Source organism: Conger conger, chromosome 18 (genome assembly GCF_963514075.1).
Source record: "Conger conger chromosome 18, fConCon1.1, whole genome shotgun sequence".
Taxonomy (NCBI): domain Eukaryota; kingdom Metazoa; phylum Chordata; class Actinopteri; order Anguilliformes; family Congridae; genus Conger; species Conger conger.
In genome coordinates this window covers 29,440,384-29,453,922 of record NC_083777.1, presented here as the reverse complement: position 1 = coordinate 29,453,922, position 13,539 = coordinate 29,440,384, and the positions used below count along the sequence as shown (strand labels likewise).

Below are 13,539 nucleotides of genomic sequence, written 5' to 3'. Positions count from 1 at the left end.
GGCAGAGCAGGACACACGAGAGCGCGCACGCGCGCACACACACACACACACACACACACACACACAGAGTATACTCTCACACACACACACACACACACACACACACACACACACACACACAGAGTGCTCACTCGCTCACGCACACGCACACACACACAGTATACTCACACACACACACACACACACACACACACACACACACACACACACACACACAGAGTATACTCACACACACTTACACACACACACACACACACACACAGTATACTCACACACACACACACACACACACACACAGTATACTCACACACACTCACACACACTCACACACACACACACAGAGTATACTCACACACACACACACACACACACAGTATACTAACACACACACACACACACAGTATACTCACACACACACACACACACACACACAGTATACTCACACACACACACACACACACACACACACACACAGTATACTCACACACACAGCGCACTCACCTGCTGTCGGTTGTTGGGCGTGTAGGGCAGCATGGTGGACACATGGAACATGAGCTCATAGTCCTTATATGTGGTGTAGAGAGAGTGGGTCCCTGTAGAGTCAGCTACAACACAGAGGAACAGGGCTGCTTAGTCTACAGTCACTGAGAGAGTGAGTGAGTGAGTGAGTGAGTGAGTGAGTGAGTGAGTGAGCGTGAGTGAGCGTGAGTGAGCGAGAGTGAGCGAGAGTGAGCGAGAGTGAGCGAGAGTGAGTGTGTGTGTGTGTGTGTGTGTGTGTGAGTGAGTGAGTGAGTGAGTGTGTGTGTGTGTGAGTGAGTGAGTGAGTGAGTGAGTGAGTGAGTGAGTGAGTGAGTGAGTGTGTGTGTGTGAGTGAGTGTGTGTGAGTGTGTGTGAGTGAGTGTGTGTGAGTGAGTGTGTGTGAGTGAATGTGTGTGAGTGAGTGTGTGTGAGTGAGTGTGTGTGTGTGTGTGTGCACTCACTCTTGTTGTCGAGCTGGGCTCTGTAATGGCTGAAGCCCTTCAGACGGACTCTCTCTCCCAGCAGCTCCAGGAACTGACTGAAGGCGGGGCCGGCGCTCTCGTTGTTGTACATCTGCTCCTCCGAGCCCTGCCCCGCCCGGCAGTACAGCACGCCCACCTTGTGCTGGAAACTCAGCTGCAACACACACCAGCCAATCACAAGAGCTGATTACCCACCGCTGCAACACACACCAGCCAATCACAAGAGCTTATTACCCACCGCAGCAACACACACCAGCCAATCACAAGAGCTTATTACCCACCACTGCAACAGACACCAACAATCCTAAGAGCTGATTACCCACCGCTGCAATACACACCAACCAATCACAAGAGCTGGCTTAACCATCACTGCAATCACACACCAATCACAACCAACCACTTCAACATACACCAACCAATCCATCAGAGGAGCCAGATTACCCACCATTGTAACAGACACCAGCCAATCACAAGAGCTGATTACCCACCACTGCAACAGATACCAACCAATCCTAAAAGCTGATTACCCACCGCTGCAACACACACCAACCAATCACAAGAGCTGATTACCCACCGCTGCAACACACACTAGCCAATCAGATGAGCACGATTATGCACTGCTGCAACACACACCAGGCAATCACAAGTGCATGATTACCCACCACTGCAATCACAATCCAACCAATTACAAGAGCCTGATTACCCACCGCTGCAATCACACACCAATTGCAAGAGCCTGATTACCCACCGCTGCAATCACAAACCAATCGGAGGAGGTCGATTACCCACTGCTACAATCATGCACCAATCAGAAGAGCCCAACCACCGCCGTTAGAGCACAGTCGTTACATGCAGACAGACCAAATGGGAACGTTCCCTTCAGACTCCTGCTTATCAGATATCGCTTTAAAGTTCCCGAGCTCTCCGCCGCTCTCCAGTCAGCCGGGGTTCCCTCCCCCAACACGGAGGGCAGGAAACGGGGTACGCTTCTCCAGCACTGCCAGGTCTCTGTGCTCCAGGGAGCCATATTTAGCCTAATCTGCCTCATCTCTCACACACTGCGACTGTGTGAATACCAGCTCACTGGACCGGTTTAATCAGCCAGCACTGCTGCGAACAGCAGCCAATCAAATACCCCGATGTTCCCTTTACAACAACCGTAATCATTTTGTCATCCCTCTATAGCCGGGTTCCTCTCGAGATTTCTTCCCATCCGGGAGTTTTTTTTTTTGTTTACGGGCACCGTTTGAGGGTTTTACTCCCTACTATAGGGAGTCGTTTACCTCATACTGTGCGCTATTTGGGGGCTCGGTGTTGATATTTTAAAATTGAAAACTTCCCTCCTGTTCCTGTGTAAAGCGTCTTGGGGACAGTCTGCAGAGAAAAGCGCAGGACTGAACCGGCCTGTGAAAAGAGCCCACAGTGCAGGCGCTGGGTGAAAAGAGCCCACAGTGCGGGCGCTGGGTGGCCCCGCTGGACGGGCGTCCCGGCCCCCCAGGTCAGGTGGTACACCAGTGCGCTGTTGCCATGGAGACTTTGTTATTGTGAGGGGAAACCGTCTCAGATTAGGGGCCGGAAGCTCGTTACATCACCGGCCAATCACAGAGCCCGTGTCTGCGCTTCAATCAGCGGCACTGACGATGCACATCTGTCATACAAGAACGCAGATGGAGGCTCTGTCTCACGCACACACGCGCACACACGCGCACACACGCTGCTGTGGTGCTCTGACTGGTGTGTGTGTGGGTGTGTGCATGCGTGCCTGTGTGTGTGTACATGTGAGCATTGTGTGTATGTGCACGTGTATGTGTATGCATGTGCAGGTGTGTGTGTATGCGTGTGTGTGTGTATGTGTTTCTCTATGCACGCGTCTCACAGACCATGTTGAACCCTCTCCCTCCCTGCAGATGAAATCAGTCTCACAGACCATGTTGACCCCTCTCCCTCCCTGCAGATGAAATCAGTCTCACAGACCATGTTGAATCCTCTCCCTCCCTGCAGATGAAATCAGTCTCACAGACCATGTTGAACCCTCTCCCTCCCTGCAGATGAAATCAGTCTCACAGAACATGTTGAACCCTCTCCCTCCCTGCAGATGAAATCAGTCGCACAGACATAATAACCGTAACAAGAGAAGGTCTGTTCCCCGTCTGATGAGCAGAACATCATTACTGAACATCAAAAGCACAAAATGAAGGGCTGATTTTCTGCACATAATCCGTTGAGGATTATTAAAAACCACACGGAGAAGCTGGAAGAGGTACACACCATCCTGACTCACTCTGAGAACACATTTCTCATTCAATAACCCCCATGTGCATTGCTAGAGGCCCTCATGTTCCGTCTGAATCAGCATAACCTTCTCCCTCCCACATACATACAGATATACACTCAGTGAGCAATTCATTAGGTAGAAGTGTACACCAGCTTGTTAATGCAAATATTTAATCAGCCAATCATGTGGTAGCAACTAAATGCATAAAAGCATGCAGATGTGGTCTAGAGGTTCAGCTGTTGTTCAGACCAAATGTCAGAATGGGGAAGAAATGTGGTTTAAGTGACTTTGAGCGTGGAATGATTTTTGGTGCCAAACAGGGTGGTTTGAGTATCTCAGAAGCTGCTGATCTCCTGTGATTTTCACACATAACGGTCTCTAGAGTTTGCAGATAATGGTGCGAATAACAAAAAACATCCAGTGAGCAGCAGTTCTGCGGGCAAAAATCCTTCTCCTTTGCTCCAATATCCACCGTGATAATGCACAGATTAGATAAAGGCCATAACAATCTCAACAAGGCCATCAGCCAAATCAGACGTAAAGGGGGTAAAAACAGGAAGTAAAAGGGGGAGTAAAAGGAAGTAAGGAGGTAGAAACAGGAAGTAAAGGGAGTAGTAACAGGAAGTAAGGAAGTAGAAACAGGAAGTAAAGGGAGTAGTAACAGGAAGAAGAGGTTTAGTAACAGCAGTAGCAGTCAAAGCTGTAGTCATGAGTAATTAACACAGTAGTAGTGCTACTTGCTCTTTACAGTCAGTTCAGCACACGGTGTTTGTGAAATACGTTAGCGGAGGTATGTGCAACGCAAACATTTCAGAAGGGAGGCCGGCAGAACCCTGCCAATGACTGCTGCATTTGCACTAACGGCAGAGTCGCTGAAAATCAATGGAAAGCGCATCAGCAGTATTGCAGGGCCAGAAGGAGACGCTGATGTTGCTCTTCCCGGCGCAGGAGGATTATAACCCGACGCAGAGCTTTACAGCGAGACGCTGAGAGTGCAGCGGAGATCGTGGGGCGTCGCGCTACCGTTACGTTACAGGCATTTATCCGGCTTTCTTATCCAGAGCGACCTACGACACAAAGTGCATCAGCAGGTACACGTGCGCTGGATGACCCTAGAGCAGGGGTCGGCAACCCTGGTCCTGGAGACACGCAGGGTGTGCTGGCTTTCGTCTCCACCTTAAAATAAGCAACCGGTTCAGACCCAAGAAACCAGGTGAGGTGAGTTAACTGTGTAAGCAACGGCTTTCATTGATCAATTAATGTCAAGTAACAACGAAAGCCAGCACACCCTGCGGCTCTCAAGGACCTGGGTTGCTGACCCCTGCCCTAGAGGGAGGTACAGTTCCAGGTGCCAGAAGTGACCGCATGGATAAAGACCCTGCAGGGTCACCTCGTTGAGAAAAACAAAACAATCAAAAGCAGAAAAAGAGGCAGAGACACAGGACCCCAGATGGAGCGGGGGTAGGAGGGGTTGTGTGGGGGGGTGAGATTAAGCCCAGATCAGACCCATACTGGGCCAGCAGCTCACTCTCACTCCCAGAGCCAATCATGCTCTCCGCTCTCAACTCAAGTTTCCAGCCAAAGGTTTCACTAATTTTAAGCAAATGATAAAACAAAGTCACCAAAATAAAACGTGAATGATAGTAAAGTGTGTTCAACTCCCGTCATGTGAATATTATGAAGAGGGCTCAATGTATGCATCTCGGCCAATTTTCCAAACCATTTTCATTTCCACTCAGGTTCACTTATGGACAAATTCAAATTTGTATGGATGGAACAACAGACTTCAGGAACCCCAGAATGGGTGGGGTAATGAGGGAGGGGTGGAGTAATGAGGGAGGGGTGGGGTAATGAGGGAGGGGTGGGGGTGGGGTAATGAGGGAGGGGTGGGGTAATGAGGGATGGGTGGGGTAATGAGGGAGGGGTGGGGTAATGAGGGAGGGGTGGAGTAATGAGGGAGGGGTGGAGTAATGAGGGAGGGGTGGGGTCATGAGGGACAGGGTGGGGTAATGAGGGAGGGGTAATGGGGGACAGGTGGGGTAACTCACCCCCTGCTCGTCGAGCCGGAGCAGTTGCTGGGAGACGAGCGGGGAGGTGGGGGCCAGGCGCAGGCACTGAGAGTTCAGCTCGGGCAGCACCTCCTCCAGCACCTCCCTCAGAGGGAGGCCGCGGGCCGTGCCATGCCGTGCGGTGGAGGGCACGGAGTCCTCCAGCACCGCCCCCCGCAGGGAGGCCAGCTGGGGGAGGAGCACCCCATTAACATCACATACAGCATGTGAGCGTGTGTTTATGTGTGTGTCTAGTGCCTGTGTGAGAACCTGGCTGGTTCTAAAGGGGACGCGGTACCTCGCTGGTTCTAAAGGGGGTGCGGTACCTCGCTGGTTCTAAAGGGGGCGCGGTACCTCGCTGGTTCTAAAGGGGGCGCGGTACCTCGCTGGTTCTAAAGGTGATGCGGTACCTCGCTGGTTCTAAAGGGGGCGCGGTACCTCGCTGGTTCTAAAGGTGACGCGGTACCTCGCTGGTTCTAAACGGGGCGCGGTACCTCGCTGGTTCTAAAGGGGGCGCGGTACCTCGCTGGTTCTAAAGGTGATGCGGTACCTCGCTGGTTCTAAAGGGGGCGCGGTACCTCGCTGGTTCTAAAGGTGACGCGGTACCTCGCTGGTTCTAAAGGGGGTGCGGTACCTCGCAGGTTCTAAAGGTGACGCGGTACCTCGCTGGTTCTAAAGGTGATGCGGTACCTCGCTGGTTCTAAAGGTGACGCGGTACCTCGCTGGTTCTAAAGGTGACGCGGTACCTCGCTGGTTCTAAAGGTGATGCGGTACCTCGCTGGTTCTAAAGGTGATGCGGTACCTCGCTGGTTCTAAAGGTGACGCGGTACCTCGCTGGTTCTAAAGGTGATGCGGTACCTCGCTGGTTCTAAAGCGGATGCGGTACCTCGCTGGTTCTAAAGGTGATGCGGTACCTCGCTGGTTCTAAAGCGGATGCGGTACCTCGCTGGTTCTAAAGGTGATGCGGTACCTCGCTGGTTCTAAAGGTGACGCGGTACCTTGCTGGTTCTAAAGGGGGCGCGGTACCTCGCTGGTTCTAAAGGTGATGCGGTACCTCGCTGGTTCTAAAGGTGATGCGGTACCTCGCTGGTTCTAAAGCGGATGCGGTACCTCGCTGGTTCTAAAGCGGATGCGGTACCTCGCTGGTTCTAAAGGTGATGCGGTACCTCGCTGGTTCTAAAGCGGATGCGGTACCTCGCTGGTTCTAAAGGTGATGCGGTACCTTGCTGGTTCTAAAGGTGACGCGGTACCTTGCTGGTTCTAAAGGGGGCGCGGTACCTCGCTGGTTCTAAAGGTGATGCGGTACCTCGCTGGTTCTAAAGGGGGTGCGGTACCTCGCTGGTTCTAAAGGTGATGCGGTACCTCGCTGGTTCTAAAGGTGATGCGGTACCTCGCTGGTTCTAAAGGTGACGGGGTACCTCGCTGGTTCTAAAGGTGATGCGGTACCTTGCTGGTTCTAAAGGTGATGCGGTACCTTGCTGGTTCTAAAGGGGGTGCGGTACCTCGCTGGTTCTAAAGGGGGTGCGGTACCTCGCTGGTTCTAAAGGTGAGGCGGTACCTCGCTGGTTCTAAAGGTGACGCGGTACCTTGCTGGTTCTAAAGGGGGTGCTGTACCTCGCTGGTTCTAAAGGTGATGCGGTACCTCGCTGGTTCTAAAGGTGATGCGGTACCTCGCTGGTTCTAAAGGTGACGCGGTACCTCGCTGGTTCTAAAGGTGATGCGGTACCTCGCTGGTTCTAAAGGTGATGCGGTACCTCGCTGGTTCTAAAGGTGATGCGGTACCTCGCTGGTTCTAAAGGTGAGGCGGTACCTCGCTGGTTCTAAAGGTGACGCGGTACCTCGCTGGTTCTAAAGGGGGTGCGGTACCTCGCTGGTTCTAAAGGTGATGCGGTAGGCGTACTGCGCCTCCTTGTTCCTCCCGTCCTCCAGCCGCTCTCTGCGGATGCTGAGCGCCACGGGTCCCAGGTTCTCGTCCACGCCAAAGTAGTTCTGATGTTCTGCAGAGGAAGAGGAACCCGACAGCACCGCAGGCTGGGTCAGCGACTGCTCGCCCCATCGCCATGATAGCCACTGCAGGAGGGTTCTCCGTTCTCCATTTTATCATGGCCTCGCTAAACTCTGCTCCCAACATGTTACTAACACAGAGGCTATTTCCATTACTAAAACACTAATGAAGAACACCTGCATTATTCTAGTAGTACTGAAGATGCTTTCATCATGCTAGGCTTTATTTATTTACATCAGGAAGGCAAAGAACACATGCGGATCGTTACAAAACCACAAAGTATCGCCACAACGAAATCTTTAGTTTTGTGTGTGCTTTTAGTAACCAAAACAAACAGTTTTTTTACCCAATGCAACTGCAAACAATAATACAAGGTTATTGTAAATTACTTTAACTCCAATTCCCTGCTCATACATTTCCCTTTATGTCGAAAAATGAAAGAAAATGATTGTTTGAGGTTTTGTGATGTGTGGTTTCTGATTGTTTATGCTCAGCTATAGTTCATGGAAACAGGAATTAATGTGGTTGATATGCGAGGCGATAGGGATTGAACAGCTTAAGAGTACATTGGTATAGAAAGAGATTGGTATAATCCACCAGCTTTCTAAGAGCCTGGATGAGGTCAAACACAAATCCTTCAGCCAACATGTCAGCGTGGATACTCTGACCTATAATGGGACCATGTGACCATGTCAGGCCAATCAGCAGCGGGACAGGAAGTTAATGGAAAACTCAGGGGCTCATTAATGACACAGCTGCTCAACTGCTGCAGCCAGAGAGAGCGTGCGTGCGTGCGTGCGTGCGTGCGTGCGTGCGTGCGTGCGTGCGTGCGTGCGTGCGTGCGTGCGTGCGTGCGTGCGTGCGTGCGTGCGTGCGTGCGTGCGTGCGTGCGTGCGTGCGTGCGTGCGTGCGTGCGTGCGTGCGTGCGTGCGTGCGTGCGTGCGTGCGTGCGTGCGTGCGTGCGTGCGTGCGTGCGTGCGTGCGTGCGTGCGTGCGTGCGTGCGTGCGTGCGTGTGCACCTGAGAGAGTGCAGCCAAGTGTGCGCATGTGTGTGTTGCCAAGTGTGTGTGTGTGTGTGTGTAAATGCACATGCATGTGTGTTTGTGTGTGTGTGTGTGTTTGTGTGAGTGTGTGTGTGTGCGTGCGTGTGTGAGAGTGTGTGTGTGTGTGTGTGTGTGTGTATGTCTGTGTGAGAGAGTGTGTGTGTGTGTCTGTGTGAGAGAGTGTGTGTGTGTCTGTGTGAGAGAGTGTGTGTGTCTGTGTGTGTGTGTGTGTGTGTCTGTGTGAGAGAGTGTGTGTGTGTCTGTGTGAGAGAGTGTGTGTGTCTGTGTGTGTGTGTGTGTGTGTGTGTGTGTGAGAGAGTGTCTGTGTGCGTGTGTGTGTGAGAGAGAGAGTGTCTGTGTGCGTGTGAGTGCGAGGCTCACCCTTCCCGTAGAAGTACTTGTGGTAGTAGTAGGCCCCCAGGTCGATGTGCTCGATGACGTAGCGCTTGAGCTTCTCGCGGTGGAGGGGCTGGTTGTCGCGGGGCACCTCCAGCACGGACACGCCGGCGTTGGTGCAGTGCGAGCTGAGCGAGGACTCGAAGGAGCAGCCGTCGCGCGGGCCGCAGCGGGACAGAGAGATGCGCCTCTCGCCCTCGCCCCCCACCTCGTTGCGGAAGAAGGGGCAGCTGAGCAGCAGCTCGCTGGACGTCCCGTCCCCCGGGTCCGAGTCGGGCCCGTCGGCGTCGGGCCGCGGGGCCTCGGGCGGGGGCCCGCCCGCGTGCGGGGCCTGGGAGGCGGCCGACGCCCCCGTGGAGGTGTTCCTCCGGCGCCCGGGGCTGGCGCGGTGGCCCGGCGAGGCGGCCGCGGTCCCGAACAGGACACTCTGGACGTCGTAGTGCGCGAAGCCCCTCCGCACGCCGCGCCGGCCGCCCTCCGGGGGGCCCCGGGGGGCCTCCGCCTCGCCCCGCCCGCTGCGCAGCTTGCGGAAGAGCGAGGTCTCGCAGGAGGAGTCCGTCCGGCGCCGGGGCGCGGCCGCCCGGTCCGTCTCCGCCGCCGTCTCCATGGCGATCTCGCCGCGGGAGATCAGCGCCGCCGTGCGCAGGCTGGGGGAGGGGGCCGAGGGGTCGGGGCTGGGGGGGGACCCCCACGCGCCCGGCTCCCGCTCCCGCTCCCGCTCCCGGTCCTCCTCCTGCTCCTGCTCGTGCACGGAGGAGGCGCTGCCGTAGCCGCGCCGCAGGGCGGGGCCGGTGTTGGGGTGGAGGTCGTCGGCGTCGACGTCGCTGATGGTGACGTCACTGCTGCTGCGCTGCAGGGCGGGGAGCAGGCCGCGGGGCGGGAGCAGGCTCAGCACGCTGTCCAGAGAGTTCCGCGGCGCCCCCCCGTTCTGGGCGCCCGGCGCCGCGCCCTCGCACCCCTCCCAGCCCTCTCTCCTGGGGGGCCACTCCGACGTCTTGGCCCGGACCCCCATTTTGGGCCGGGCCGGCGCCCCGTTGGCCTTGCCCCCCGGGGGCCCCGCCTCATCCGCCCGTCCGGCCCTGCATCCCGCCCCCCTCCCCGCCGGATTGGCTCTGTCCGTGCTGGGGCTCCTGTCGCTCATTTTCTGGCTGCCGGTTCGTCCCCCAGCAGAATCTCAGAGCCCCGCCCCATCATGCGCCATTCAGCACCGCCGCGAGAGGACACGCCCGCTACGCTACCCAGCATGCACCGGGGTGAGCGCTTTCACCAGGCGGCCATGGCTCACAGGGAGAGGGCGGGCCGACGAGAGGCGAACAGCGCGTCCATGGCGAGGTCAGAGGTCACGGGTCAAGCTCACAGGAAGTGATGTCGCGGTCAGCATCGCTTCACACCATCTGCCGGGGAGAGGAGAGAACAATCGCTCAGATCACACAGGACAGAGAGAGAGAGCAGCAATTTACACCGGATGCCTCTCATTCACGCAGTCAGGCACACACGCACACCGACGATGACAGGCTGCCACGCAAGGTGCCAATCAGCACATCGGGAGCAAGTCAGGGTTGGCTTAGCCTTGCTCAGGGACACTTCGACACACCCAGGGCGGGGGATCGAACCGACTGCTCTTTCCTCCTGAGCTACAATCGCATCCAAAAATAAAGTTAAATCCCCCGAGGAGCCCTACTCCCCCACCCGAGCTCTTACCCCGCCCCTCCACCCAACCTCAGGGCTGTACCCCCCCTCTCCACCCAACCTCAGGGCTGGCCCCCCGGTTCCCCCCCCCCCCCCATCCCGTTCCACGAGGGACCGGAGCAGATCCACAGGGAAGCGCCGTTCCCCTCTGGAGTTCCAGCACCCGGCCACATCCGCACGCTGAGCAGAGGCCGTTAATAATCCCGGGGCTCTGCGTACGCTCCCCCCCCTAGCCCAACGCTCACAGCGGGATCTGGGCCAGATGAAGATCAGTCCCACGGCCTGCGCTCTCCACACATCACAAGGCCCGACGCTGGGGAGCGGAATCTACATCCACCATTACAGCATCTGAGACAACACTGATCACAGCCTGGGCTTCTGTGAACCGGAACCCAGAAAATATGACTCAGAGCCGGTCGCAGTTAGCCCTCTCTCTCCATCTCTATCCCTCTATCTCTCTATCTCTCTCCATGAGCTATCTTACTTCCCACTACCAGATTCCACCAGAGCCAGAGAATCCTACAAAGTCAGGCCTAAATCTCCTGGTCTTAGGCTGACGGTAAGGGGAAAGTAACTGTAAACACTGCCTGGCTGGCGACGAGAGACGATTTCAGAAGTACGGAGAGGCATCAGTACATGTTAATATCAGTAAAGTACGGAGACCCGGGGAGACGGGAAGCTGTCAAACGGCTGCTGTGTGCTTTATTAAGGTGCATATTAACCTGACCGTGTTGAGGAGAAGGTAGCTGTACCGGTGGACTACGTCTGGAGCTCCGAGTGCGAGCAAAACAGACCTCCTGCTGGGTAGTAAACCCCCCCCCCCCCGGTGAAGATGTCATATTAACTCAGCCCATCATGAACCAGGCCAGCACAGTCAGGACAACGCAGCCAGTGGTTACACACCCATTAACAATAGAAAATTAAGGACAAAATGGATGTCTAGACATCTCATAAAAGTGTTCCAATAATGCATTTCATTGCCATTTCAACTTCATTCTGAATGAATGAAAATATAGTCAGCAGGGTTTTTTGTTTTTTTTGCTTTTTTGTAAGGCCAGCAAATTGTTTTTTTCTCTCCAGTGTCTGTGTGTGTGGGAGTCAATCAGTCAGTCATTCAGTCACACAGTCAATCATTCTGTCACGATCAGACATTCAGTGATGCAATCAGTCATTCAGAAGCACAATCAGTCATTCAGAAGCACAATCAGTCATTCAGAAGCACAATCAGACATTTAGTCGTATTGTCATTCAGTCGGTTCCATCTGCTCTGTGGAATAATCTCTGAGCCCTGAGGAGGTGGAGGACACGTGGCCCTGAGCATGGAGGAGGCCGGTAAGGCTCCCAGCCTTCAGTGTGTCTATCGCAGGCTCTGTGGCTATCGTTAGCGGCACACAGAGGAGACCGGCTAAACACAGATACGAGCTCATTTCTGCCTCTATGCTGGAGATTGTCCACCCCGACCCAGAACTGCCAGCGGGTCTTAAAATACATCAAAATCCAGCTTCAGGCCTGATTCTAACAGATCCTACAGCATCAGGCCTGATTCTAACAGATCCTCCAGCAACAGGCCTGATTCTAACAGATCCTACAACATCAGGCCTGATTCTAACAGATCCTCCAGCATCAGGCCTGATTCTAACAGATCCTCCAGCAACAGAGCCTGATTCTAACAGATCCTCCAGCAACAGGGCTGATTCTAACAGATCCTCCAGCAACAGGGCTGATTCTAACAGATCCTCCAGCAACAGGGCTGATTCTAACAGATCCTCCAGCAACAGGGCTGATTCTAACAGATCCTACAGCATCAGGCCTGATTCTAACAGACCCTCCAGCAACAGGACTGATTCTAACAGATCCTACAGCATCAGAGCCTGATTCTAACAGATCCTATAGCATCAGAGCCTGATTCTAACAGATCCTACAGCATCAGAGCCTGATTCTAACAGATCCTACAGCATCAGAGCCTGATTCCAACAGATCCTACAGCATCAGAGCCTGATTCTAACAGATCCTCCAGCAACAGGGCTGATTCTAACAGATCCTACAGCAACAGGGCTGATTATAACAGATCCCCCAACACCAGAGCCTGATTCTAACCAGGGAATGTGAAGAGAAAATGAATAACACTCATAAAGGGCACAGGGCTTTTGGCAGGGATCACGCTGCAGTCGTCAGGAAATAAAGATCTGATGGAAGGTTTCCTGCTGAACTCACAAATTCTCCTTTATCGCCAACCTGTCCAGTGAGAGAAAAACTAGTGTTACATATAAAACTCCAGCAAACTACTGCTTCATATAAAACACAGCATCAGCAAACCACTGCTTCAACCCACAACTTCAGCAAACTAGTGCTACATATAACCCACAGCTTCAGCAAGCTAGTGTTACATATATCCCACAGCTTCAGCAAGCTAGTGTTACATATATCCCACAGCTTTAGCAAGCTAGTGTTACATATAACCCACAGCTTCAGCAAGCTAGTGTTACATATAACCGACAGCTTCAGCAAACTACTACTTCATATATCCCACAGCTTCAGTGTGACTTCATGCAACAGTTTCTATTATATCTCACTGAAGCAGGTTCAGCAGTTTAGTGTTGCAAACAAGCTTCAGACAGCTTCAGAAGAGCCATTAACACAGCAAAATAAAAGTCCATGCAAAGCATTTGTAGGGGAAAAAATAAGAATATTGGAAATGCTTGCAACAATGTTACATACAGTCTATGTTCACATCTGAAAGCATAAGTGACTTAAATGGAATCAGCTCACACACACACACACACACACACACACACACACACACACACACACACACACACACACTGTTTGTATAAAATGGGTCAGTGTGAAAGAGACACAAAGCTAAATAAGAGACAGTGGGAGTGTTGCCAAACAGTGGTTCAGGAAACTCTTGCAATTATACTCTAGGACTAATTAATTTGGGGATTTTAATTACGTAATTTGGGGATCGGTCAGCACTATGGGCCATCAGAAATCCAGAACCCTACCTTCCCCATGTAAGCATCCTCAACACTGTGTGTACGCGCGCGCATGTGCATGTGAGCATATATGCATGTGCGTT

General features: G+C 53.6%; 1 protein-coding gene across 3 annotated transcripts in view; it reads right to left on the bottom strand.

Annotated features, from left to right (window-relative positions):
- Positions 1-13,539, bottom strand: part of LOC133118260 (signal-induced proliferation-associated 1-like protein 2) — a 46,751-nt gene that overhangs the window by 22,178 nt on the left and 11,034 nt on the right. For 2 of the 3 annotated variants that reach the window (XM_061228101.1, XM_061228103.1), the window contains exons 2-6: positions 8,754-10,162; positions 7,191-7,321; positions 5,325-5,513; positions 981-1,155; positions 502-605 (exon numbers count right to left, since the gene is read on the bottom strand). In XM_061228101.1, the coding sequence (XP_061084085.1) occupies positions 502-605; positions 981-1,155; positions 5,325-5,513; positions 7,191-7,321; positions 8,754-9,909 (1,755 nt within the window). In that variant the 5' untranslated portion in view covers positions 9,910-10,162. Of the gene's footprint in view, positions 1-501; positions 606-980; positions 1,156-5,324; positions 5,514-7,190; positions 7,322-8,753; positions 10,163-12,554; positions 12,660-13,539 lie in introns of those variants that run through there. The other variant, XM_061228102.1, reaches the window with a different exon arrangement.